The sequence below is a fragment of the Budorcas taxicolor genome, chromosome 19, assembly GCF_023091745.1.
Source record: "Budorcas taxicolor isolate Tak-1 chromosome 19, Takin1.1, whole genome shotgun sequence".
NCBI classification, from domain to species: Eukaryota; Metazoa; Chordata; class Mammalia; order Artiodactyla; family Bovidae; genus Budorcas; species Budorcas taxicolor.
The window spans coordinates 6,168,653-6,195,548 of NC_068928.1; the positions used below are offsets into that span (position 1 = coordinate 6,168,653).

Below are 26,896 nucleotides of genomic sequence, written 5' to 3' on the forward strand. Positions count from 1 at the left end.
ATTCAGGATCTCAGAAAAGAATGGAAGCAAAGATTGAGAAGATGCAATAAATGTTTACCAAGGACCTAGAAGAACTAAAGAAAGAGCAAACAGAGATTAACAATACTCTAGAAGGAATCAGTAGCAGAACATCTGAGGCAGAAGAACGGATAAGTGACCTGGAAGATAGAATGGTGGAAATCGAAGCTGCAAAACAGAATATAGACAAAAGAATGAAAAGAAATGAAGATGGCTTAACAGAACTCTAGGACAACATTAAGCACACCAATATTCACCTTATTGGAGTCCCAGAGGAGAAGAAAGAGAAAAAGGACCTAAGAAAATATTTGAAGATATACTAGCTGCAAACTTCCCTATCATGGGAAAGGAAACGGTCAGCCATGTCCAGGAAGCACAGAGAGTCCCAGGCAGGATAAATCCAGGGAGGAACACAAACTTGGTAATCAAACTTACAAAAGTTAAAGACAATTTTAATAAACTATTAAAAACAACAAGGGAAAAAAGACAAATAACACATAAGGCAAAACCCATAATATTACCAGCCGATTTCTCAACAGAAACTCCACAGGCCAGAACGGATGGCACGACATATTCCAAGTGTGAAAAGAGAGAACCTACAATCAAGAATACCCAGCAAGACTCTCATTCAGATTTGATGGAGAAATCAAAAGCTTTTCAGACAAGCAAGAGAATTCAGCACCACTAAACCAGTTGTACAATAAATACTAGAGGAACTTCTCTAGGCAGGAAACACTATAGAAGGAAAAGAATTACAAAAAACAAAGCAAAACAATACACAAAATGGTAATAGGATCATACATCTTGATAATTACCTTAAATGTAATGGATTAAATGCACCAGTCAAAAGATATAGACAGACTGGGTGAATACAAAAACAAGACCTGCACATACATTGTCTACAAGAGACTCACTTTATATCTACTGACACTTACAGACTGAAAGTAAGGGGATGAGAGAAGGTGTTTTATGCAAATGGAAATCATAAGGAAGCTGGAGCATACTAATACTCATATTAGGCAAAATAGACTTTAAAACAAAGATGGCTTATAAGAGACAAACAAAGGTACTACATAATGATCAAGGGTTCAATCCAAGGAGAAGATATAGCAATATAAATAGGACTTCCTTGGTGGCTCAGATGGTAAAGTGTCTGCCTACAATGCGGGACACCGGGTTCAGTCCCTGGGTTGAGATCTCCTGGAGAAGGAAATGGCAACCCACTCAAGTATTCTTGCCTGGAAAATCCCATGGACAGGGGAGCCTGGTAGACTACAGTCCATGGTGTCGCAAAGAGCTGGACACGACTGAGCGACTTCACCTCACTTCATGCACCCAACATAGAAGCACCTCAATATGTAAGGCAAATACTAACAAACACAAAGGGAGAAATCAACAGTAACACAATAATAGTGAGGGATTTTTAACACACCACTTTCATTAATGGACAGATCATACAGACAAAAACTAATAAGGAAACATAGGCCTTAAGTGACACTTTAGATTAGTTGGACTTAATTGATATTTATAGAGCATCCCATACAAAAGCAGCAGGATACACATTTTTCTCAAGTCAGTTCAGCTCAGTTACTCAGTCATGTCCAGCTCTTTGTGACCCCATGGACTGCAGCACGCCAGGCTTCCCTGCCCATCACCAACTCCTGGAGCTTGCCCAAACTCATGTCCATTGAGTGGGTGATGACATCTAACTATCTCATTTTCAGTCATCCTTATCTCCTATTGTCTTCAATCTTTCCCAGCTCAAAAGCACACAAAATATTCTCCAGGATTGACCACATCCTGGGCCAGAGGGCAAGGACTGGTAAATTTAAGAAATTTGGAATCATATCAAGCATCATTTTTGATCAGAACGCTATGAGATTAGGAACAAACTACAAGAAAAATACTCTAAGAAACATAAACATGTGGTGGCTAAACAATATGCTACTAAACAACCATTGAATCACTGAAGAAAACAAAGAAGAAATTAAAACAAAAAAATACCTAGAGACAAATGAAAATGAAAGCACAATGGTCCAAAACTTACAGGATGCAGCAACAGCAGTTCTAAGAGGGAAGTTTATAGCCATACAATCTTAAGAAACAAGAAAAATCTCAAATAAATAACTTAACCTTACAATTAAAACACCTAGAGAAAGAAGAACAAATAAAACCTAAAGTTAGTAGAAGGAAGGAAATCATAAAGATCAGAGCAAAAATAAATGAAATAGAGACAAAGAAAACAATTGCAAAGATCCATGAAATGAAAAGCTGGTTCTCTGAAAAGATAGACAGGACTGATAAACCTTTAGCCAGACTCATCAAGAAAAAAAGGGAGAGGATTTAAAACAGTAAAATTAAAAATGGAAAAGGAGAAGTTACAACTGACTCCACAGGAATATGAAGAGTCGTAAAAGATTACTATAAACAACTATATGCCAATAAAATGGACAACCTGGAAGAAATGGACAAATTCTTAGAAAGATACAGTCTCTCTAGGCTGAACTAGAAAGAAATAGAAAATATGAACAGACCAACTACAAGCATTGAAGTTGAAACCATGATTAAAAATCTCCAACAAACTAAAGTACAGGACCTGACAGCTTCACAGATGAATTTTATCAAACATTTAGAGAAGAATTAACACCTACCATTCTGAAACTGTTCCAAAAATTTTCAGAGGAAGGGAAACTTCCAAAATCATTTTCTGAGGTCACTGTCACTCTGATACCAGAACCAGACAAATATACCACAGAAAAAGAAATTACAGGCCAGTATTACTGATGAACATAGATGTAAAAATTCTCAACAAAATACTGGCAATCTGTATTCAATAGTACTTTGAAAATATCATGCATGATGGTCAAGTGTGATTCATCCCAGGGATGCAAGGGTTTTTCAACATTCACAAATCAATCAATGTGACATATCATATCAACAAATTGAAGAATAAAAACCATATGATCATCTCAATCGATGCAGAAAAGGCTTTTAACAAAATTCAGCACCCATTTATGATAAAAACTCTCCACACAGTGGGCATCGAGGATGCATGCCTCAAAATGATTAAGGACATAGGTGACAAACCTTCAGCTGGAATCATGCTCAATGGTGAAAAGCTGAAAGATCAGGAACCCTTTAAGATCAGGAACAAGACAGGACGTCCACTCTCACCACTTTCATTCAACACAGGTTTAGAAGTCCTAGCTTGAGCAATCAGAGAAGAAAAAGAAGTAAAGGGAATCCATACTGGAAAGAGGTAAACTGTCACTGTTTGCAGATGACATGATGCTATACATAGACGACCCTAAAGTTGCTGCCAGAAAACTACCAGAACACATCAATGAATTTGGTAAAGTTGTAAGTTACAAAAGCAATACCCAGAAGTCTGTTGCACTTCTATACACTCACAACGAAAGATTAGAAAGAGGAATTCAAGAAACTCAGATGGTAAATTTGATGCATTTAGCATTGCATCAAAAATAATAAAATACCTAGGAAAAAACCTACCTAAGGACACAAAGACCTATATTCTGAAAACTATAAGATGCTGATGAAAGAAACTGAAGAAGACATAAACATATGTAAAGATATATCATGTTCATAGATTGGAAGAATCAATACTGTTAAAACAACTATACTACCCAAGGCAATCCACAAATCCAGTGCAATCAATACCTATCAAATTACCAATGATGTTTTTCCACAGAATTAGAACAAAAAAATCTCAGAATTTGTATGGAGACACAGAAGACCCAAAATAGCCAAACCAATCTTGAAAAGGAGCTGGAGGAACAGGCTTCCTATCCTCACGGTATACTACAAAGTTACAGTCATCAAACAGTGTGGTGCTGGACAAAGATAGAAATACAGATCAATGGAATAGAATAGAACATCCAGAAATAAACCCATGCACTTATAGTCAATTAATCTATGACAGAGGAGGCAAGAGTGCACAATGTTGGAAAGACAGTCACTTCAGCAAATAGTGCTGGGAAAACTGGACAGCCACGTGTAAAAAATGAAATTAGATCATTCTTTAACTCCATACACAAAAATAAGTCCAAAATGGACTAAACACCTAAATGTTAGACCAGAAACTATAAAACTCTTGGAGGAAAACATAGGCAGAACATTCTCTGACACAAGTCACAGCAACATTTTTTCTATTCCATCTCCCAGAGTGATGGAAATAAAAGAAAAAAATAAATAAATGGAACCTACTCAAACTCAAAAGCTTTTGCACAGCAAAGGGAAAATAACCAAAATGAAGAGACAACTCACAGATTAGGAGAAAATATTTGCAAATGATGTGACTGATAAAGGATTAGTTTCCAAATGTTACAAACAGCTTATGATACTTAATAGAATCAAAGCAAGAAATGCACTCAAAGAATGGGCAGAAGGTGCAAATAGACATTTCTCTAAAGAAGACTTACCAATGGTGAATTGGACATGAAAAATTATTCAAAATAGCTTAGTTATTAGAGAAATGCAAATCAACTCTAAAATGAGATATCACCTCACACTTTCAGAATGGCTCTCATCAAGAAATCTACAAACATCAAATGCAGGAGAGGGTGTGGAGAGAAGGAACCCTCCTGCACTGTTGGTGGAAATGTAAATTAGTACAGCCACGAAGGAGAACAGTATGGTGGTTCCTTAAAAAGTTAAAGATAGAGCTACCATATGATCCTGCAATCCCACTCCTGGGCATATATCCAGAGAAAAACTTGGCCTGAAAATATACATGCACCTCAATGCTCATTGAAGCACTGTTTACAGTAGCCAGACATGGCAACAAACTACATGTTGTTTAAGGAATGCTTGATAACATTCCTTATATACTGCAACTTCTTTTATATACATACATACAATACAGTATTACTCAGCCATTAAAAATAATGAAATAAAGCCATTTGCAGTGACATGAATGGACTTAGAGGGTGTCATGCTGAGTGAGGTAATAAAGATGATGATGATAACAACATCACCACTAACATTTACTGAGTTCTCACCATGTGCTGGGCACCATGGGAAGACTTTCCAAGGATCATTTCATTTCATCCTCACATCAACCATGTGAAGAAGGCTCTAGTACTTCCCTCATGTTACAAAGAGGGAAAGCGATTACTCAGAGATAGGTCATTAATCAAAGATAACCAAAGAAAGCACCAAGAGCTGAGCCCAAGCATTTTGTCACAGTTGCGATATATAATATTAACAATAGCAGCTATATATAACACTAAGAATAACAGCTATGTATAACATTAACAATAACAGCTATACCTGCATATACATTGTGTGGGTTCTGGACTGGATTCTCTCCTTCCCTGGGTCTTGAGCCTGAGCACAAAGAGAGGAGTGAGACAAGCAATTTCAGAAAAGTAAGTCAGACTGCCAACATTGCCAACAGAACTCACTAAACCCAAGTCACAATTCTCAGCCCTAACCTCTGTGTTCTAAAGATGACTTAGGTAAACTGCAGGCAGACACTGGGGCAGATGATGGAGTTATTGAGATGAAACCTCACCTGTTCTGGAGGTCAGGATATCCAGGGAGGCATTTACCTGTGTCAGGAAGTCCTTCTTATCCCATCTGATGGTGAGTCAACTGAAGGGGACATGTGGGTACCTGGCCCAACTTTTGAAGGTTCAGAACCCTGTCACTGAGATATGAGAAGGACCCTTTGGTTCTGACAACCCTTCTGGAAGATAACCAGTGATATGCCCTTTGCAGTCTTGGGAGTTGTCACCTTGCCCCACAAGAGCAGTGGAAACTCCTTGCAGAATGTTTGAGTCAGAGTCATTTCTGGCACGACATGGAGGGAAATCGAAGGAATGGCAGATTGAAGGTTAGTTTTATATCCAGCTATTAAGATACTAACAGAAGCAGGGCTGCTTTGTGTGGGTGCACTATTTGTAATACATTTCCCTTTCCCTCCTCATTAAAAAGAGACAACTTTTAAACATTATTATAGAAACAGAAACAGTTTAACAAAGAAAATATTCACATTCTGTTTTGGTTCTTTATGATCCTTGCTACTCTTTGCTCATATACTGTCCATTTTTATGTGGCTGCAATCACAGACTAGAAAAGTGAAAGGTGAAAGTGAAAGGGAAGGCTGCTCAGTCATGTCTGAATCTTTGATACCTCATGGACTATACAGTATGGGATTCTCCAGGTCAGAATACTGGAGTGGGTGGCCATTTCCTTCTCCAGGGGATCTTCCCAACCCAGGGATCAAACTAGGGTCCCCTGCATTGCAAGTGGACTCTTTATCAACTGAGCTATCAGGAAAGCCCCAAAGGGGAAACTGGCTGCATCGGCTGGGAATCAAACCAGCGTGATAGGCAAGAATTCTACCACCGAACCACCCGTGTACTGCATAGACTGAGTCAGTGGGAATGGCAAGCCACTCCAGTATCCTTGCCTGGAGAATTCCATGGACATAGGAAACTGGTGGAGCTACAGTCCATGGGGTAGCAGAGAGTCAGACACGACCCAGTGACTAACACATGTGTTACTGGAGTAGCTTGCCATTCCCTTTTTTAGGGAATCTTCCCAACCCAGGAATCAAACCCAGGTCTCCTGCATTGAAGGCAATTTCTTTACTGTCTGAGCCACTCTTTTTTCCATCTTTTTTTCATCGGCCTCTCTGATGTTTGCATCTCCAGGCTTGAGTGTAAGCTTATTCATATCCACCCCAGGGAGTGCAGAGCAAGAAAATCCAAGAAAGAGTAAAATTTTCTATTCTGTCATGTAGTCATGACTCCAGTGGAGAATAAGACAGCTGTTAGTAAGAAGATGGAAGAAGGAAAAGAAGGGGGAAAACTGGTTTTTAAAAGGAGTCTTCATTCTAGTTATTTTCAAGTTAGGAAAACTGATGGTGAGGACACTCACCAACAAGCTGACAAGCAGCTCTGCACTCGGCAGGCTTGGCAGTGCCCAGCAGCTACACCCAGAGGAGGGCATCTCTGTCTGTGACAGCAGCCTTTCCAAGACTGGGTGAGGGGAGGGAAAAATGCTTTACATTCCTCTGTCTGCTCAGTCACTGACTCAGGAAATTGGTCTGTGTTACTCAGCTGGTAGCTTCACTACATTTTTCCTGGGAGGCCAAGGGTTCAAATTCCACCCCAGAAGCTTGGCAGCTCCCCAAAGGCAATGCTTGCCTTGTCATGGAAGGCAGATAGCTGCATGCAGTGGAAAAGAGACTTTTTCTCTTTGGTTCTCCCAGGGAAATGAGGAGCAGAGCAGCAGGAACGGCACCATACGACTCATCTTAATTTGATCCAGAAACTCCAAAGAACCCCAATATGAAACTGGCACAACTGTCACCCAATTGCAGGCACTTCTAAGAAAGGAAAAATTGAGCTCCCTGCTCCCGTGCTCCACCATCTCCTTAAATCAGCACTCAGCTCAGACTTTGCTTCCACCACAAGAATGCAGGCAAGAATGGCACAAAATGGTGGTAGGTCTGCATTGCCAGAGTGAGGAAGCAGAGATCCACAGGGATCCACACTAAACCTGGAACTCAGGGTCACACTTGTGCAGAATATTCTCTTGATGAAATTTTTCTCCAAAATGCTTATACACAACACTTCTTGATTGTCTAATATTACATATAAAAGCAATTTATCACTTGTATACTTATAAGTTTGGAAAGTATGATCATATTAGAAGTTATTTGGAATCATTTGTGTTAAATACACCTGTTAAGTTTGCTTTTGCTTTAATATTGGAAATTGGAGAACTAACAAAATGGTGGCAGAGAGGGGGTTTGGAGAGAGTGAAGATGATGATGAATCTTTCAAATAAAATAAGTCCCCCTGAATAAAAAATAAATCCTTTAGGAATGTGATGTAATTTATTGTTCTGTCTGAACAATTTCTATGGCAGCCTGCCTGGCCTGAAAAAAAAAATTGTGTTGTTTGTGTATTGGGCAATATTTAGGTTTATAAATAGCTTCAAGGGTAGCCCTTGTTTATTTATTTTGTGAACAGCCCTGACTTCAGAGCCCTTTGCCCCAGGATCATGGGGGACTGTGTGTTGGGGGTGAGGGGAATGGTTCTTTTCTGGAGAAACTGTCTTTAGACTGGAGAAGCTAAGGTGACGGGAGAAACACCTCAGCTGATGGACCATCACTCTCCCTCCTCCCCCCTTTGAAAAAGACACGGCTTGTGACAGCGTTCAGGAGGCAGGACCAGCACCGGGACCCCACTGAGAGGCTCAGGTCTGGTGCTTTTGCTCTCAGGACGCCTTTCACCAACTCCCCGTGGGTTTCATCTCTAGTCAGTTATTAGATTCTCTCTTCCCGCTACTCTAAGTCCCTCTCTCCCACGCTCCCAGACCTAAACAAGTCTTACGAGAAAAGATGACTGCTTCAGAGGAAAGGAAAGCCGAAAGCCAGAAGGGAGCTGAGCTGTGTGGATCTCCCTCAGCCCCGTGGAGCCTAAATTTAGTTCTCATGTTTGCACCAGAAAGTATTAACATCTTTTATCTGTTTGCAAGAGCAAGTTTTTTGTGTTTTTTAAAAAAGTTTTATTGAAAATAATTCACATACCATACAATTTGTCCACCTAAAGTGTTCAGTTCAGGGCTTTACTATATATACAGAGCTGTGCAATCCTCACCACAATTAACTTAAGAACATTTTATTACCCTCCCCAGAGAAACTCCACATCCTTTAAGCCAGTCCTTCTCCAGTTACCCCAACCTCTCAGATCTAGAAAACCACTAATCTAATTTTTGTCTCTATGGATTTGCCTATCTTGGATATTTCATAGAAATGGAATGAATGAGCTTCTAAAGCATCCCTCTATTCTCCCAGAGTTTGGCAAAAGACCTTGAATTTAGTAGTGTTTGAGTAAGGTTAAATTAGATTACTTGGTTTTAGAATTAATATAACCCACGAAGTGGGAAACTAGATAGTCTTATATGAAAAGTCTCAAATACCATTACTCAGAGTGGGCTCATGGCCTGGATATTATTAGAATGGAAAGACAACCTATGATCACAGCTTCCCCTAAAGTCAGCTCCCCAGATATGGCATCCTGTTCTGACAGCCCCTTCAACTTTACAACAGGTACACCATAAGCTCAACAATTCAGAAATCTATCAATCCCTTAGAATATGGGTATTCTCTCATGAGCTGGCACACCACTCTGCCTGTTAACAGGTAATAACACTAAAATTCACTAAAAACCATGTAATTCATTCCCAACATGCTGCTATTCTTTCCAAAACATTTGCTAAGTGAACATTTGTAGAATATTTGCTGTATGTTGCCTTTATGTCCAAGGATTGAGGTAAAGATCACATGCAACCAATAGTTGAGAGATAATTGGATAAGGATCCAATTATCTATTTACAGTTTCAACCTCAGATGAACTCCTCTGCCTGAGTAAATTTTCTCGTAAGAATTTCCTTTTAATAAAATGTGAAAGTTTTAAGAAAAATGGAGCTTACAGATCACAGTATGGTCTGTTAGATAAATGACCAGGAGTACTATTTTTTAAAACCACATTTTATAAACAAAGTTATCAGAAAATCCAGAAAGAAAAAAAAAAAACCCACAGTGGTTCAGCATTCATGCTTAAATGAAGATAACACATATGCCTGAAGCCCAAGATGTGCCAGGGCTTGGAAGGAAATTGGGAAGGACTAATACCAAGAGCCTTTCAGGGGCTGTTAGGCACTGTCATCCTAGGTCTGACCTCAAAGCCTTCTCTTTGAGGAGAAAGCAAAATGAGACTGACTGGATTAAGGTTTAGCTCTTAGAGCTGTGACAAAGGATCCAGATATACGCTCTCATGCATCTGGCTTCTTTTCACTGAGATGGCACTGAGTCATAAGTGAAATGATCATTTTGTTTAATAACTGAAGACAAGAGTGACTTTTCAACCTAAAGATGGTCTCTGGCAATGACTCTGACCCCCTGGATGTTGAGAAGTATCTAAGAAGCCTAGGGCGCTCTTGCCTTGGGTTTAAAGTGAGGCCTTTGGATTCTTCCTTTGCATCATCACTTTTCCTAAGGTCTGCCTCATGGTGACCTGGTGACTGTGAATAGTGCTTTTCAGAGTGAAAAGGTGGTTTTACTGCTTTAAATTCAGGTTTCATACACTTGAGCCCCTTGCATTAGACACAGAATCTTCACAATTAAAGGAAACATGAAACTGTCCCAATCATTTCTCTCTTTGGGTAGGGATGTGGTTTATACCTTCTCCCAGGAAGGGCATCTGTCCATAAGAGCTCATCCTAAAGATTAAATCAGTCATTTAGAAAGCACTGGGCTAGGAATTTCTTGAGTCCAGGATGATAGAGTAGAACTAACCATGGAGAAGATCTTCAAGACACTCATGTTTTATTGGTGGTTTGTTGTGGGGGGAAAGGGGGAGAACGTGAATGTGGTGAGCCTTGTGATGTAAGTGGCATGGCATTTGATGCAGCACAGCCTGCTGTAGGTTAGAAAGACTTCCCAGGGGAACTGATTTCTTTATTGGACCTTGAAGCAGGAATAGGAATTGACCAGGCATCTACAAGTTAGCAGTTGAGGAGAAGAGACAGGCAGAGTTATAAGCCTATGAAAAGGCACAGGAGTAGAGATAGATTGATGTGGTCTGGTTGCCTTGCATGGTGGATATGTGTATTTCAGAAAATGAGGCTATACAAGTCAGAAAAAGCCAGGGAAATAGAAGCCTTGCATTGAAATGAGACATAGCTTTTTTTCCTAGCTCTTTCTCATTCTTCCAACATGCAAATGATGCCCTGAGTTTTATCTTACTGATTACTACTGAATGTATGTACCTCTCTTTTGCTCTAAATGGACAAAACTGTACTCCAATTTTGGTTCTGCCACTTACTGTGTAATCTCAGACAAATTAGCCACATAGAGCTTTTGTTTTGTCCTTTGAAAAATAGGACGAAACTAGGAACAAAATCATGAGACTATTGTGAGTGTTATCAGTATCAAACAAGCACAATGATGGGCATTAAGAATGTTTCATAAAATATTTGTGGAATCATACTGGTACATGAGTGAAAAGGAAACTTTGCCATCTGGAAAATAGTTTTAGCTGCCCAGACACCAGTAGCTGCCAAAGTGGTCTAGGAGACCCGGGAAGAGACAGAAATGGGATCTGAACTCTGAAGGAGAGTGACAGGAAGCCAGGGGCCCCAGAGCCAGGGGACAGTGGGCCAGAGGAGTGGATCAAAGTGGAGGGATGCAGCTTGTGCCAGACAACAAGGGCATCACAGGTCAGGAGTGCAGACAGGAGGGAGGGGCGGCGGATGCTGCTCATGGCACTTCAGGGAGTGGATGTACAGCAGTCCATGGCTTCCTCTTTCCTTTCGTAGTCCTGGTGTCCTACCAGACTCTGGAAAGAAATCAAAAAAGGGAATATAGAGAGAGGTAGAGAAAAGGGAAAACAGAACAGCTGTGTTTTTGTATAGTAACAGTATAATTTTGTCATGATAAATACTCTCAGTGGTAAGGAATTAACCTGTGAAAGACCATCCATGAACAGCCAGCAGCTAATCTTATTCTTAATGATGAAGGATTCTTTCTCCTTAAGATCAGAAGCAAGAAAAGATTGTCTGCTCTTCCCATTTCTATTAAAAATTGTGCTAGAGGATGTGACCAGGGCAATTAGTCAAGAAAATGAAAGAAAAGACATTTAGATAGGAAAGAAAGACATAAAACTATCTGTATTTGCAGATGACTTGTAATTAGAAAAAAGCTTGAAAGAAGAAAAAGGTTGAAAGATTCACAGTTTCTGATTTAAAAAGTTAATACAAATCAACAGTAATCAGGACAGTGTTGTATTAGCATGAAGATAAACAAAGATCCACTCCAGTGTTCTTGCCTGGAGAATCCCAGGGACAGGGGAGCCTGGTGGGCTGCCGTCTGTGGGGTCGCACAGAGTTGGACACGACTGAAGTGACTTAGCAGCAAACAAAGATCAATGGGTGAAAATTGAGAGTCAAAAGTAAACCTTCTCAGTTAAAATCAGTTGATTTTCTAGGTGAAGTGAAAGTCACTCAGTCATGTCCAACTCTTTGGACTGTGTAGTCGTGTCAACTATACAGTCCATGGAATTCTCCAGGCCAGAATACTGGAGAGGGTAGCCTTTCCATTCTCCAGAGGATCTTCCAACCCAGTTCTCCTGCATTGCAGGCGGACTCTTTACCACAGTCTCAAGGGAGTGGCAAAAGATTCAGTGAAGAAAAAAGGTCAAACTTTTTCAACAAATAATGCTAGGAAAGCTGGTTAAACACATATGAAAGAATGAACTTGGACTCCTACCTCACACATATACAAAAGTTACCTCAAAATAGATCAAATTCCTAAATACTAGGACTAAAACTATAAAAAGCTTAGAAGAAAACTTGGGGGAAAATCTTCATGACACTGAATTTCACAACGATTTCTTAGATATGGCAGTAAAAGCACAAGGAACAACAACAAAAAAAGTAGGTAAGTTGGATTTCCTCAAAACTGATAAATTTTCTCCTTCAAAATATATCAAAAAAATGAAAACCACCTAAAGAATGAGAGAAAATGCTTTTACATTATATTTATTTATATAACATCATAATATAAGATGAGCCTTGAGAATATCATATCAATTGAAAGAAGTCAACCACAAAGGACCATATATTGGATCATTCCATTTATATGAAATGTCCAGAACAGGCAAATCTACAGAGACAAAGTGTAAGTTAGTGGTCACCCAGGATTGGGAGTTAACAGATATGAAGTTTCTTTTGGGGTGATAAGATGCCTTAAAATTGAATGTGCTAATGATTGCACAACTCTGTGAATATACCCAGTCACTGAAGTATAAACTTTAAGTGCATTAATTGTACAATATATGAATGATATTTAAATAATGCTGTTATTTAAAAAAACCCAATAATGACACACATTAACTGACTGCTATGCTAATGCCAGGCACTGCGGTAAGCTCTAAATTCTAACCCTAGGGTCAGGAGGGTTTTATTGTATTTATTTAGAGCAAAAACCCATCTAAGTTCAGAGACCACGATCTTGCCCATGGTCACAAAATCAGTAAGTACCATAATAGTCAGGAATTAGGACTAACCCATTTTTGTCTCACTTTGAGTGTTAGGGTCTTATTAAAACGTCATAGTTTGGATCTTGTCAGTCTACTTGTGCTCCAAGTCCTGTGTTTACAATATAACTAACCACTAAACTGCAGGAGTTAGTGAAAAGTCTGCTTCCAACTTTCTTAGCAGGGTTCTGTGGTGAGGTGTTGGGTCCCAAGTGCTGCTGGATAAGAGGTGGAGAGGATTCTGTCCCCCCATTAGCTCTGTTCTCTGGCTTTCTAAGGACGTTTGTTCTAGAGACACCCTCAACTCCTTCCTCAGATGTGTCATAGCTATAATTCTAGAAGTGGGACTGTTGACCCTCCCCCTTTGGCATCTGATTTTACAGATTCATTCTTGTGTGTGAAATGGATTCCTGTTACTTTTACCTTTGTCCACTTCTTATTTCCAAGAAATAAGATGTGAGAAGGAAGGTGTTAGGCTCATGAAGAAAAATGTGTCAGATAATTTTATGAAGGAAAAATTGGATGAGTTTTGTAGATATAACTATGAAACACATGGATTCTATGTTCTTTTGGGGCTCAGCAATTAAGAAGAAAATGGGAACCCAAACCAATTGTGCTTAGGATCGTTTCAAATCCCCATTACTGGAAATCTTGGAAAACATTCCAGGATATTTGATCAATACCTTGACTGTGCCTCTTCCAGACAAAGGTGATTGTGAATAGCTTAAAATGATTCAAGTACATCAGAAGCCACAGGCATGATCACTTTTTTGTGGGAGGTGGTACAATGGCACCCACCATCAATGGAAATTTTGTTGCAGGTATTAACTAAAAACATGGTTACAATAAGAGTTTATTAGAGAGTGAAAATCAATTTAAGTAACAGAATGCAAATTCTAAAGGGAAGAAATGTATTCTTCCATTACACTATCTGTGATAAAGAGCAGAGGCTGGAAAGGAAATTGTCTTTCAATGACTGTCCTCTCTGCTTTCTGTGCATTCTAAAATATTCCCGGGAATTTCTGTGGCCTCACTTCATCCTGTGGTCTTTCCATTGGGTTCTTAGGAATCAGAGCAGACCATACTGCAGTGCTCAGGATCAGAGAGCCACCCCCTACCTGTCAGTAAATCCAAACCCTTTTTGATAGATTGGGTAGGTAACAAGAGGGCAAGAATAATGCCAGGGGAGAAGCTGAGTCCTTGTTGAAACAGTGAAATTGTTTGAGGCTGTTCATAAGCAGATATAATGATTTCAAAATGGTTTCTCTCATTATTTCACAGTATTTAGTGAGTGCTAGCTACATTCTATGCATTAGGAAAAACAAAACAAAGTACTGAGTGGCTCAGTCCATTGTAACTCCATGAACTGCAGCTCACCGGGCTTCCCTGTCCAGCACCAACTCCCAGAGCTTGCTCAAACAAATGTCAATCCAGTTGGTAATGCCATCCAACCATCTTATCCTCCGTTGTCCCCTTCTCTTCCTGCCTTCAATCTTTCCCAGAATCAGGGTCTTTTCCAAGGAGTCAGTTCTTCGCATCAGGTGGCCAAAGTATTGGAGTTTCAGGTTCAACATCAGTCCTTCCAATGAATATTCAGGACTGATTTCTTTTAGGATTTACTGGTTGGATCTCCTTGCAGTCCAAGGGGCTCTCAAGAGTCTTCTCCAATATCAAAGTTCAAAAGCATCAATTCTGCAGCAGTCAAGTTTCTTTAGAGTCCAACTCTCACATCCATATATATCTTTGATCAGATGTACCTTTGTCAGCAAAGTAATGCCTCTGCTTTTTAATATGCTGTCTAGGTCGGGCATAGCTTTTCTTCCAAGGAGCCAGCATATTTTAATTGCATGGCTGCAGCCACCATCTACAGTGATTTTGGAGCCCAAGAAAATAAAGTCTCTCACTACGTCCATTGTTTCCCCATCTGTTTGCCATGAAGTGATGGCACCGGATGCCATGATCTTTGTTTTCTGAATGTTGAGTTTTAAGCCAACTTTTACACTCTTCTCTTTCACGTTCATCAAGAGGTTCTTTAGTTCTTTTTCACATTCTGCCATAAGGGTGGTGTCATCTGCATATTTGAGGTTATTGATATTTCTCCCAGCAATCTTGATTCCAGCTTGTGCTTCATCTGGCCCAGCACTTCTCATGATGTACTCTGCATAGAAGTTAAATAAGCAGGGTGACAACATACAGCCTTGATATGCTCCTTTCCCGATTTGGAACCAGTCTGTTTTTCCATGTCTGGTTCTAACTTTGGCTTCTTGGCCTGCATGCTTATTTCTTAGGAGGCAGGTCAGGTGGTCTGGTATTCCCATCTCGAATAATTTTCCACAGTTTGTTGTGGTCCACACAGTCAAAGGCTTTGGTATAATCAGTAAAGCAGAAGTAGATTTTTTTCTGGAATTCTCTTGCTTTTACTATGATCCAACAGATATTGGCAAGTTGGTCTCTGGTTCCTCTGCCGTTTCTAACCCAGGTTGAACATCTGGAAGGTCACAGTTCAAGTACTGTTGAGGCCTGGCTGGGAGAACTTTGAGCATTAATTCAATAGCGTGTAAGATAGGTGCAATTGTGGGGTAGTTTGAACATTCCTTGGCATGTCCTTCTTAGGCGTTGAAATGAAAACTAACCTTTTCCAGTCCTGTGGCCACTGCTGAGTTTTCCAAATTTTCTGGTATATTGAGTGCAGCACTTTAACAGCACCATCTTTTAGGATTTGAAATAGCTCAGCTAGAATTCCATCACCTCCATTAGCTTTGTTCGTAGTGATACTTCCTACGGCTGACTTGACTTCACATTCCAGGATGTCTGGCTTTAGGTGAGTGATCACACCATCATGATTATCTGGGTGATGTAGATCTTTTTTGTATAGCTCTTCTGTGTATTCTTGCCACCTCATCTGTATATCTTCTGCTTCTGTTAGGTCCATACTATTTTTGTCCTTTATTGTGCCCATCTTTCCATGAAATGTTCCCTGGTATCTCTAATTTTCTTGAAGAGATCTCTAGTCTTCCCCATTCTCTTGTTTTCCTCTTTTTATTTGCACTGGTCACTGAGGATGGCTTTCTTATCTCTCCTTGCTGTTCTTTGGAGATGTTCATCAAATGGGTATATCTTTCATTTTCTCCTTTGACTTTAACTTCTCTTCTTTTCTCAGCTATTTGTAAGTCTTCCTCAGACAACCAGTTTTACTTTTCCTATTTGTTTCTCTAGGGAATGGTCTTGATCACTGGCAAGTGGTTAACTGGCAAGATGGTGGAATAGAAGGATGTGTGTTCATCTTCTCCTGCGAGAACTCCAAAATTACAACTTGCTGCTTTAACAACCATCAAAAGGAGAATGTTGGATCCCACCAAAAGAAGATACCCCATGTCCAAGGGCAAAGGGGAAGCCCCAGCAAGATGGTAGGAGGGGTGAAATTGCATTTAGAACCAAAGCCTATACCTGCCAGAAATGCTCAGAGGGCTAAAACAAAACCTTATTTGCACCAGGACCCAGAGACCCCACAGAGACTGAGACAGACCTGTGTTTGAGTGTCCTGTGGAGGCATGGGTCATCAGTGGCCTGCCACAGGGGCAAGGGCTCTGAGTGAAGCTACCTGGGCCACACAGCTTGTGGCATAAGCCATTTTGGGAGGAGTCCACCGTTAACCCCACCACAGAACCACCAAGCAGATGACCCACAAGCCTCAGAACAATTATACCAAAGAAATTCTTGGACTGTTAAGAAAGTTCTAGGGCCCTCAGCAGATTTCCCAACCTGGAGATCTGGCAAAGAGTCTGAGAATCCCTAGAGAATTTGACTTTGGAGGCCAGTGGGATTTGATTACAGAACTTACACAGGACTGGGGAAACAGACTCTTGGAGGACACAAACAAAACTTTGTGCACACCAGGACCCGGGAGAAAGGAGCAGTGACCCCACAGGAGACTGACCCAGACTTGCTTGTGAGTGTCCGGGAGTCTCTGGCAGAGGTGTGGGTCAGGATGGCCTGCTGCAGGGTCAGGGACACTGAGTGTTGGTCTCAGGTCAAACAACAGTGAGAGAACACAGCCCCACCCATCAACAGAAAATTGGATTAAAGATTTACTAGCATGGCTCCCTCTGTCAGAACAAGACCCAGTTTCACCCACAGTCAGTCTCTCCCACCAGGAAGCTTCCATAAGCCTTTTATCCTTATTCATCAGAGGGCAGACAGACTGAAAACCGCAATCACAGAAAACTAATCAAACTGATCACATAGACTACAGCCTTGTCTAACTTAATGAAACTATGAGCCATGCTGTGTAGGGCCACTCAAGACAGACAGGTAATGGTAGAGAGTTCTGGCAAAAAATGGACCACTGGAGAAGGGAATGGCAAACCACTTCAGTATTCTTGCCTTGAGAACCCCATGAACAGTACGAAAAGGCAAAAATGTATGATACTGAAAGATGAACTCCCCAGTTTGGTAGATGCCCAATATTCTACTGGAGGAGAGTGGAGTAATAACTCCAGAAAGAATGAAGAGAGAGAGCCAGAGTGGAAATAATGCCCAGATGTGGATGTGACTGGTGATGGAAGTAGAGTCTGATGCTATAAAGAACAGTATTGCATAGGAACCTGGGATGTTAGGTCCATGAATCATTGTAAATTGGAAATGGTCAAACAGGAGATGGCAAGAGTGAACACTGACATTTTAGGAATCAGTGAACTAAAATGGACTGGAATGGGGGAATTTAACTCAGATGACCACTATATCTACTCCTATGGGCAAGAATCCCTTAGAAGAAATGGAGTAGCCCTCTCTCAAAATCAACAAAAGAGTCCGAAATGCAGTTTGGGTGCAGTATCAAAAATGACAAAATCATCTCTGTTCTTTTCCAAGGCAAACCATTCAATACTGAAGTAATCCAAGTCTATGCCCCAATCAGTAATGCTGAAGAAGCTGAAATTGAATGGTTCTATGAAGACCTATGAGACCTTCTAGAACTAATACCCACAAAAGATGTTCTTTTCATCATATGGGACTGGAATGCCAAAGTAGGAAATCAAGATACCTGGAGTGACAGGCAAATTTGGCCTTGGAGTACAGAATGAAACAGGGCAAAGCCTAACAGAGTTTTGCCAATAGAATGCCCTGGTCATGGCAAACTCCCTCTTCCAACAAGAGAAGACTCTACACATGTACATCACCAGATGGCCAATACTGAAATCAGATTGATTATATGATGGAATAGCTCTATAGAGTCAGCAACAACAAGACTGGGAGCTGACTGTGGCTCCAGTCATGAGCTGCTTATTGGCAAATTCAGTTTTAAATTGAAGAAAGTAGGGAAAAACACTAGACCATTCAGATATGACCTAAATCAAGTCCCTTATGATTATACAGTGGAGGTGAGAAATAGATACAAGGGGTTAGATCTGATAGACAGAGTGCCTGAAGAGCTATGGATGGAAGTTCATGACATTGTACAGGAGGCAGTGATCAAGGCCATCCCCAAGAAAAAGACATGCATTAGAAAGACTACAGTAAATAAAATAGACAAAATCCCTTGCCTTACTGGGGCTCACATTCCAGTGGTTAAAAATAATTATAATTATCATTTGGAAGATATTAAATTGTTGTTGTTTCAGTCACTAAGTCATGTCCAGCTCTTTGGTGAGCCAAGGACTGATGCCCACCAAGCTCCTCTGTCCATGGGATTTCCCAGGCAAGAGTACTGGAGTGGCTTTCCATTTCATTCTCTAGGGGGCCTTCCCAATCCAGGGATTGAACCTGCATTTCCTGCATTTGCAGGTGAATTCTTTACCACTAAACCACTTGGGAAACCCATAATATTAAATAGCTAGTTTTTAAAAGAAAGTTGATGAGTTGGTCAAAGAAGGTTAGAATTCATTTTTGTCTCCCACCTACAACTGTAACCCCCTGTTAGACTTTTTGCCCTAGTACTACAAATATTTATTCTATTTTGCTGAAAAATTTTAACACTGGCCTCCATTGAATAAAATACATTGTCTTTACCATTAACATAGCATCTTATGCACAAAGCTAAATTTTTGAGTGAAAAAGCACGTAGATGCATCCTTTAAAAATTTTTCCCCAAAATAACTAAAAAATGGAGATTGGGAAATGCATGAGAAAGTAAAATTTGAACGTAAAGATATTAAAGAAAATCTTAACAAAAAAGTAACCATCAGCTTTGCATTTTGCTTTAAGGTGACAGGATGGTTCCCAGTCTCCCCTTCCATTTCTGCATATTAATGTCATACAATTCTTGCAGGAAATGTTTTTAGCGGATTCCAGTCTAGGCAATAATCAACAGAGCTCCTGTATGGTACCTGTTGTGAACATGTTAACAGCTACAACTTTTTCAGTGCTGCATGAGCCCCGCCTTGCTTTCACTGCTTCTGAGCCTCCAGCTGGTCATAGCTGCTTTTGCTGATGTTGTCTAGCTAGAGGCTGAGCTCCCTTCCCTGTTCTTGATAGAGATGAATAATGCAACAATACTCCGCCTCCAGGTTTGTATTGTTATTTGAGATCATAGATTCAAGGACCCTGGATAACTGAAGAGTTCCCATACTGCTTGCCCCTAATCAGACCTGAGATGTACTGGCAGGATTGGTTACCAGGAGAGATTGGGTACATTTGGGTTGCAGTTCACTTCTTCTGCCTTCTTCCCCTGCATTTACCAAGTCCACAATTTAGAGCTGCAGCCTTGATGTCCTCTCCTTTAGCTAATCTGTTTACACCTCTTGTTTACTAGTTCAGATTCTAGCTCTGGTGATCTAATTACTGATCTGGATATTCTTGCTTTGAAAAAGACCTTAGAGACTGTCCATCTGGCTTGTTAGATTGGTCAGTTTCCACCAGTCTAATTCTTATTTCCCTGACTGGGTGCAATTTATTGGAAAAGCCTCTTCAAAAAGTGAAGATGAAGACAGGTACAGTCCCAGAGACACTGTGCATAATCTGACTTCTAGCACCTCTGGAACTGTCCTTTGTCTCACCTCAGTATTCATGTTCAAGCTAATTCCTGCTCCCTTGTCAGCTCACCTGATAATACTGTAGGCATCAGTGAAAAAAGCCTAAGGCCCAAATCTCAGGCAAGAATAATTTGTAACTGGAGCTACCTCATGGTAGTGAGGGATACTTTTGGTGTTGACATATGTTAGCTGTTAGACATTCCCCCTGGTCACAGATCTGGGTTTTACATTTATCCCAGTTTCCTGAAGAAGGCCAAGGCTTTTGTAAGCAGAAGTGGCCTTCACTGTGCTAATTCAAGACCCCTTTAAGTCTTCCTTTGGGAACTTCCTGGGATCCACAGCTCGAGAATTTTGGGGGCACCCAGAATGTGGGATGGATTTCATATCATCATCTGTCCCTTTTAATGTTTCCAGCTTTTTCTTTTATCCCTATTAAAAAAAACAACAACAACACAACAATAGCAACTTTTGGTGTACAAATGAATTTGAGCATGGGAGGAAGGAATCTTGGAGAAAAGTGAAAGTGAAATTAAAAAGAGAACCAGATGGCTCTTAACAAGAAAGTGGGCTATATTGCCACTAAGTACATTGATAAGTCCTGCCTTCTACCCTATCTCTTTTTGGATTCCTGCCAATCACCCTGGGCCACACTCTTGCCCTAATCTTTAACACATACTAAGCCTGTGTGTGGCCTTCCTTGCAGGCAGAAGAGCTGTGGCTGTGGAAGAATGGCCTCTGCCAGCAGGTTCTCTGAAGAGGAGTTCCAGGAGGCCTGTGCAGAACTCCAGCGTCCCCGGGTATCAGGCTGGGAGATACCTGTGGTCACCTCAGTCGTTAAGGTCTACCAGCGGCCACTGAAAAAGGTAAGGTAGCAGCATGCAGGGGACCCCTGGGAGGCTGCAGCCTGTCCGGAACCCAGGAGTCTTCCAGAACCAGGAGGAACAAGTGCTCCTGGGGTGGTGCCTCCAGCTAACTTTGCCACTGTGGAAGCAGGAGGTGAAGAAGTAAACTGAAATTATTCTCAGAGACGTCTGAAGTCTACCCAATGGGGAATGTGGTTTGTTAGAAGTTAGTGACAGTGTTATAATGTGGGTCTGCCTGACTATTAGCCCCATGCACTTGCCTGCAAAGGACATGGAGTCTCCCTCCTTGGGTGATGCCAGTGGTATTTGTGTGGCAGGGCGTATCTTAGGTTTAAATATAGGTAAAGAAGAGACTGGAGTTTCCAGAGAGTGGGTGTTCAGGGTAATGTGTGTGAAGAAATCCAATGAGCTCCTAACTAGCTTCTTGGCCTTGAGCCACCCTCTACCCCTTCCATCTTACACACTATAGCTCAGTCAAGTACCTGAGAGGCTGTGATCTATCAGTTCCCTCCAGTGGCACTGTTGATTGCCAAGTTAATAATAATAGCTACAGTAATAGTGAATGCATCACATGTTGTCTTATGGTCTGGGCACTGTTTAAATGCTTTGCAGGCATTGCCTTATTCAGTCCTCATGTCAGCCCTAACATAAGGTTCTAGGATTGCAGACAATTGATTAAGAAACCACAGTGAGCTGTGACTATGATTTAAATGATGCTATAACAAAGCTATTATTATATGTTTGGAAAAGATTTAAATGTAGAAACACTTGAGAGAGTTTACAATGTAACAAATAAATTGTATTTATCTATTTATTTATTTAAAATTTTTATTTTTACTTTATTTTACTTTACAGTTCTGTATTGGTTTTGCCATACATTGACATGAATCAGCCACAGGTGTACATGCGTTCCCAAACATGAACCCCGCTCCCACCACCCTCCCCATAACATCTCTCTGGGTCATCACCGTGCACCAGCCCTAAGCATGCTGTACCCTGCATCAGACATAGACTGGCGATTCGATTCTTACATGATAGTATACATGTTTCAATGCCATTCTCCCAAATCATCCCACCCTCTCCCTCTCCCTCTGAGTCCAAAAGTCCGTCATACACATCTGTGCCTCTTTGCTGTCCTGCATACAGGGTCATCATTGCCATCTTTCTAAATTCCATATATATGTGTTAGTATACTGTATTTTGTTTTTCTTTCTGGCTTACTTCACTTGCACAATCGGCTCTAGTTTCATCCATCTCATCAGAACTGATTCAAATGTATTCTTTTTAATGGCTGAGTAATACTGCATTGTGTATATGTACCACAGCTTTCTTATCCATTCATCTGCTGATGGACATTTAGGTTATTTCCATGTCCTGGCTATTAGAAACAGTTCTGCGATGAACATAGGGGTACATGTGTCTCTTTCAATTCTGGTTTCCTCGGTGTGTATGCCCAGCAGTGGGATTGCTGGGTCATAAGGCAGTACTATTTGCAGTTTTTTAAGGAATCTCCACTGTTCTCCATTGTGGCTGCACTAGTTTGCATCCCCACCAACAGTGTAAGAGGGTTCCCTTTTCTCCACACTCTCTCCAGCATTTATTGCTTGCAGACTTTTGGATCGCAGACATTCTGACTGGTGTGAAGTGGTACCTCATTGGGGTTTTGATTTGCATTTCTCTGATAATGAGTGATGTTGAGCATCTTTTCATGTGTTTGTTAGCCATTCGTATGTCTTCTTTGGAGAAATGTCTATTTAGTTCTTTGGCCCATTTTTTGATTGGGTCGGCCCACTTTCACCACTACTATTCAACATAGTTCTGGAAGTTTTGGCCACAGCAATCAGAGCAGAAAAAGAAATAAAAGGAATCCAAATTGGAAAAGAAGAAGTAAAACTTTCACTGTTTGCAGATGACATGATCCTCTACATAGAAAACCCTAAAGACTCCACCAGAAAATTACTAGAGCTAATCAATGAATATAGTAAAGTTGCAGGATATAAAATCAACACTCAGAAATCCCTTGCATTCCTATACGCTAATAATGAGAAAGTAGAAAAAGAAATTAAGGAAACAATTCCATTCACCATTGCAACGAAAAGAATAAAATACTTAGGAATATATCTACCTAAAGAAACTAAAGACCTATATATAGAAAACTATAAAACACTGATGAAAGAAATCAAAGAGGACACTAATAGATGGAGAAATATACCATGTTCATGGATCAGAAGAATCAATATAGTGAAAATGAGTATACTACCCAAAGCAATTTACAAATTCAATGCAATCCCTATCAGGCTACCAGCGATATTTTTCACAGAACTAGAACAAATAATTGCATAATTTGTATGGAAATACAAAAAAAACTCGAATAGCCAAAGCAATCTTGAGAAAGAAGAATGGAACTGGAGGAATCAATCTGCCTGACTTCAGGCTCTACTACAAAGCCACAGTCATCAAGACAGTATGGTACTGGCACAAAGACAGAAATATAGATCAATGGAACAAAATAGAAAGCCCAGGGATAAATCCACACACCTATGGACACCTTATCTTTGACAAAGGAGGCAAGAATATACAATGGAGCAAAGACAATCTCTTTAACAAGTGGTGCTGGGAAAACTGGTCAACCACTTGTAAAAGAATGAAACTAGATCACTTTCAACACCACACACAAAAATAAACTCAAAATGGATTAAAGATCTAAATGTAAGACCAGAAACTATAAAACTCCTAGAGGAGAACATAGGCAAAAGAGGAGAACATAGGCAAAACACTCTCCGACATAAATCACAGCAGGATCCTCTATGATCCACCTCCCAGAATTCTGGAAATAAAAGCAAAAATAAACAAATGGGATCTAATTAAAATTAAAAGCTTCTGCACAACAAAGGAAAATATAAGCAAGGTGAAAAGACAGCCTTCTGAATGGGAGAAAATAATAGCAAATGAAGCAACTGACAAACAACTAATCTCAAAAATATAAATTGTATTTAAAATAAAACAGATTGTGATTTTAGTAGACACAAATAATTCTGAAACTTGGACAAATTGCTGCTTTTGATAGATTTTAAATTTCTCTTTTCTGATTTAATCACAGAATTTTAAACTTAGAAATTCTCTTCCAAAATCTTTCTGTCCTACACAGTCACATTTTCCTTTCAATTTTTAAAAAAATTTCTTTTCCTTTTATCAGTTTCCCTGTTCTTACCTTCTCTTTTTTTACCCAGGTAATAATGGTAGTAACTTATCTTTACATGGTGCTTTAATATACAAAATGCTTCTACATAATAGTTTTTATTTATACTTCTCAAGAATTAGAAGATAGATACAGGCTTATTTTCTGATTTTACGGGTGGCATAAGACCCAGAGTTGTTAGGTGAGCCATACAAGGCCACATAACTAGTAACCAGATATGAACCTGTTGACTTTGATGAACTCAGTACCAAAATATGCAGCTTGCTTCAATTCAGAAGTAACTTCTCTTTCCCCAAGCTAAGCAAAACTAGTGCAAAGCTGCTGTGTGTTATTCCATGTGCTACTTCAGGAATAACATGGATTTTGGAGGCAGATAGTATTGGGTTAAAATCTCTGCTCCTCCCCACTCTCATTCATTGACTTAGGAGATATCCATCAAATGCCTACCATGTGGTACTGCTTTGCAGGCACTGCAGATATGCAGGGACTGGGAATTTGGAGCTGCTGGTTCAATAAATGAGCTTCTTGAACAATAAACCATATTCACTGATGATAATAAACTCATAGTATATAATGAAATGGCAGCTGATGATCTCTACAAAGAAAGTAAAGTAGGATGAAGGAATACAAAGATGTTATGGTGGAGGGCATCCAGGGGTGATGTGATGTACTTTAGATAAATAGAATATGGAAAGTCTCTCTTCCAGAAGTAACAATCAAGTGGAAATAGAAATAAAATGAGAGATTGTGTCCTGAAAATATCTGGAGGAGAAATGGACCAAAGAGTGTTTCTCAAAGCTCAAGCACATTAAAATTGTTTGGGGAGCTCTAAGGATATTAGCTGCGATTCATGGGGTCATAAAGAGTCGGACACGACTGAGCGACTGAACTGAACTGAAGGACATTAGCAAGATTTAATTAGAGCCCAAATCTAATTGAGTTGTGGTGGAACTTGAAGGGATGGTCCTTTGGAAAAACTCCCCTCTCACATAGAGGTTGATTATTCTGTCCTCCCTACTTTTGTGTATGTTGAAATGCTAGTGCACCAGAATCACCTGCAGGGCCTGTTAAAATTCACATTAAGGACCCAAATCCCAATTTTGATTCAGTGTGTCTGGATTCAAAGTTTGCTTTTAACTTCTTTTTTCTTTCCACTTCCCCCTTTCTCTCTTTCTCCTCCTTCTTCCCTTCCTCCTCTTCCTCCTTCCTCTTTTCCATTTTCTTTTTAACCAGTTCTCTGGTTACATAGAAATTCCTGGTCCAGGGACCAGACTTTGATAACCATTGATGTATGAAGAGCATCTTGCATGGTGCTCAAGGAGGTTCTGACTTTGGAGTCAGGAGAGGGCCCTAGAGATGAGAAATGGTGGGAAGTGAAAGGCAAGAGTGAAAGTAAAAGAGTATCTTAAGATGAAAGCAACATCTACTTTAAGACTCACTTTCCCTGATTTTTAAATTAGTGGCCACTTGGGAGTGAATGTGGTTCCCTGAACAGTGCTGAGAAGTTCTTCTGGCAGGATAGGGTCATAGATCACTTGCAGAAGTTTTCCAGGGAACTACAGTCAGGTCTAGATGAAGCTTTAGGCTGGTTCCTATGTCGGTAGACACAGTGACATGACTGTCGGTTTGCAGAGGCTCACATCATTGACTCTGACCAAGAAAATGTTGGTATAAAAAAAGATCTGGGGGGAAGAAAGATCTGGGAATTCCCTGGAAGTCCAGGGGCTAGGAGTCTGTACTTTCACTGTTGAAGTCATGGATTTGATCCCTGGGCAGGGAACTAAGACCCCACAAGCCACACAACGTGGCAAAATACCAAGATCTGGTTGATGGTTGACTTCTTATGTTTTTTAAGCCCACTGTCTGGCACTGTGAGAGGGGCCTGTGTTTGTCCTTTCATAGGTCTTCTAATCAGTGAGTTTGCTGAGGGGCAGACCATTTTTTCCCAGGGACTGTTTGTTCTTTCCTATCCTATGCTGGCAATCTACTAAACTGTTGAAAGCCTGGTCTCTTAAGTAAAACTCTGTGGCTCGCCAGGCTGGGCTGAGAGAAAGTTTGACCTTTCAGAGGGAAGCAGATATTTAATTGCCATGAGAACACACTTACCTCCATGAAAGAGAAGTTTCCACTCCCGTTCTCAAGGTGGGGTCACAATCTGAGAGCATCATGGGATTTTTTACTTCTGGATGACAGGACTATTCTACTTTCTCCCACCCTTCTATGTACCAGCATGATTGTTGGAACAGTTACTGTACCCAGGACACTTAATAGAGCCTATTTATTCATGGGTAAAATCACCACAGCTTAAAGCTGAGCACCTGGTGTGGCCTCCTTCTATTTCCTGCCACTGATCAAGGCCACCTTTCTCTCTCTCTCTTGCCCCTATTCCTTCATCCTGGAGATCCCTGAACATACAACTGGATAGACAGACATGTCAGAGCCTCAGTTCTCTTTCAGGAGGAGGGTGTGGTATCAGGCAGTATGAAGATGCTGGTTTCAAGACGTAGCTTTGAGGGAATGAGGGGAGAGGGATGAGGAAGATTCCCTACTTCTGTCTGCAGATAAAAGTATAACTTTTGCCTCACTCAGCCTTGCCCATCAGAGGAAAAACAAATAAACAACAACAACAACAACAACAAACTCAGCATAAGTCTCACCCTATACCAAGCTCACACAAACTACTCGACCAACCTTAGGAGGACAGAAATCAAAAGGAAGAAAGAATTCAACCTTCTTCAAGGAAAGAATTCAACCTTCTTTGAAGCCTGGGAAAAG

General features: G+C 40.5%; 1 protein-coding gene across 1 annotated transcript in view; it reads left to right on the forward strand.

The window, feature by feature from the left end:
• Positions 1-10,352: 10,352 nt before the first annotated feature.
• LOC128064756 (phosphatidylcholine transfer protein-like) overlaps positions 10,353-26,896 on the forward strand; it is a 44,617-nt gene continuing 28,073 nt past the window's right edge. Inside the window, exons 1-2 of the mRNA XM_052657688.1 lie at positions 10,353-10,441; positions 20,763-20,922. Coding sequence (XP_052513648.1) covers positions 10,353-10,441; positions 20,763-20,922 — 249 coding nt within the window. The remainder of the gene's footprint in view (positions 10,442-20,762; positions 20,923-26,896) is intronic.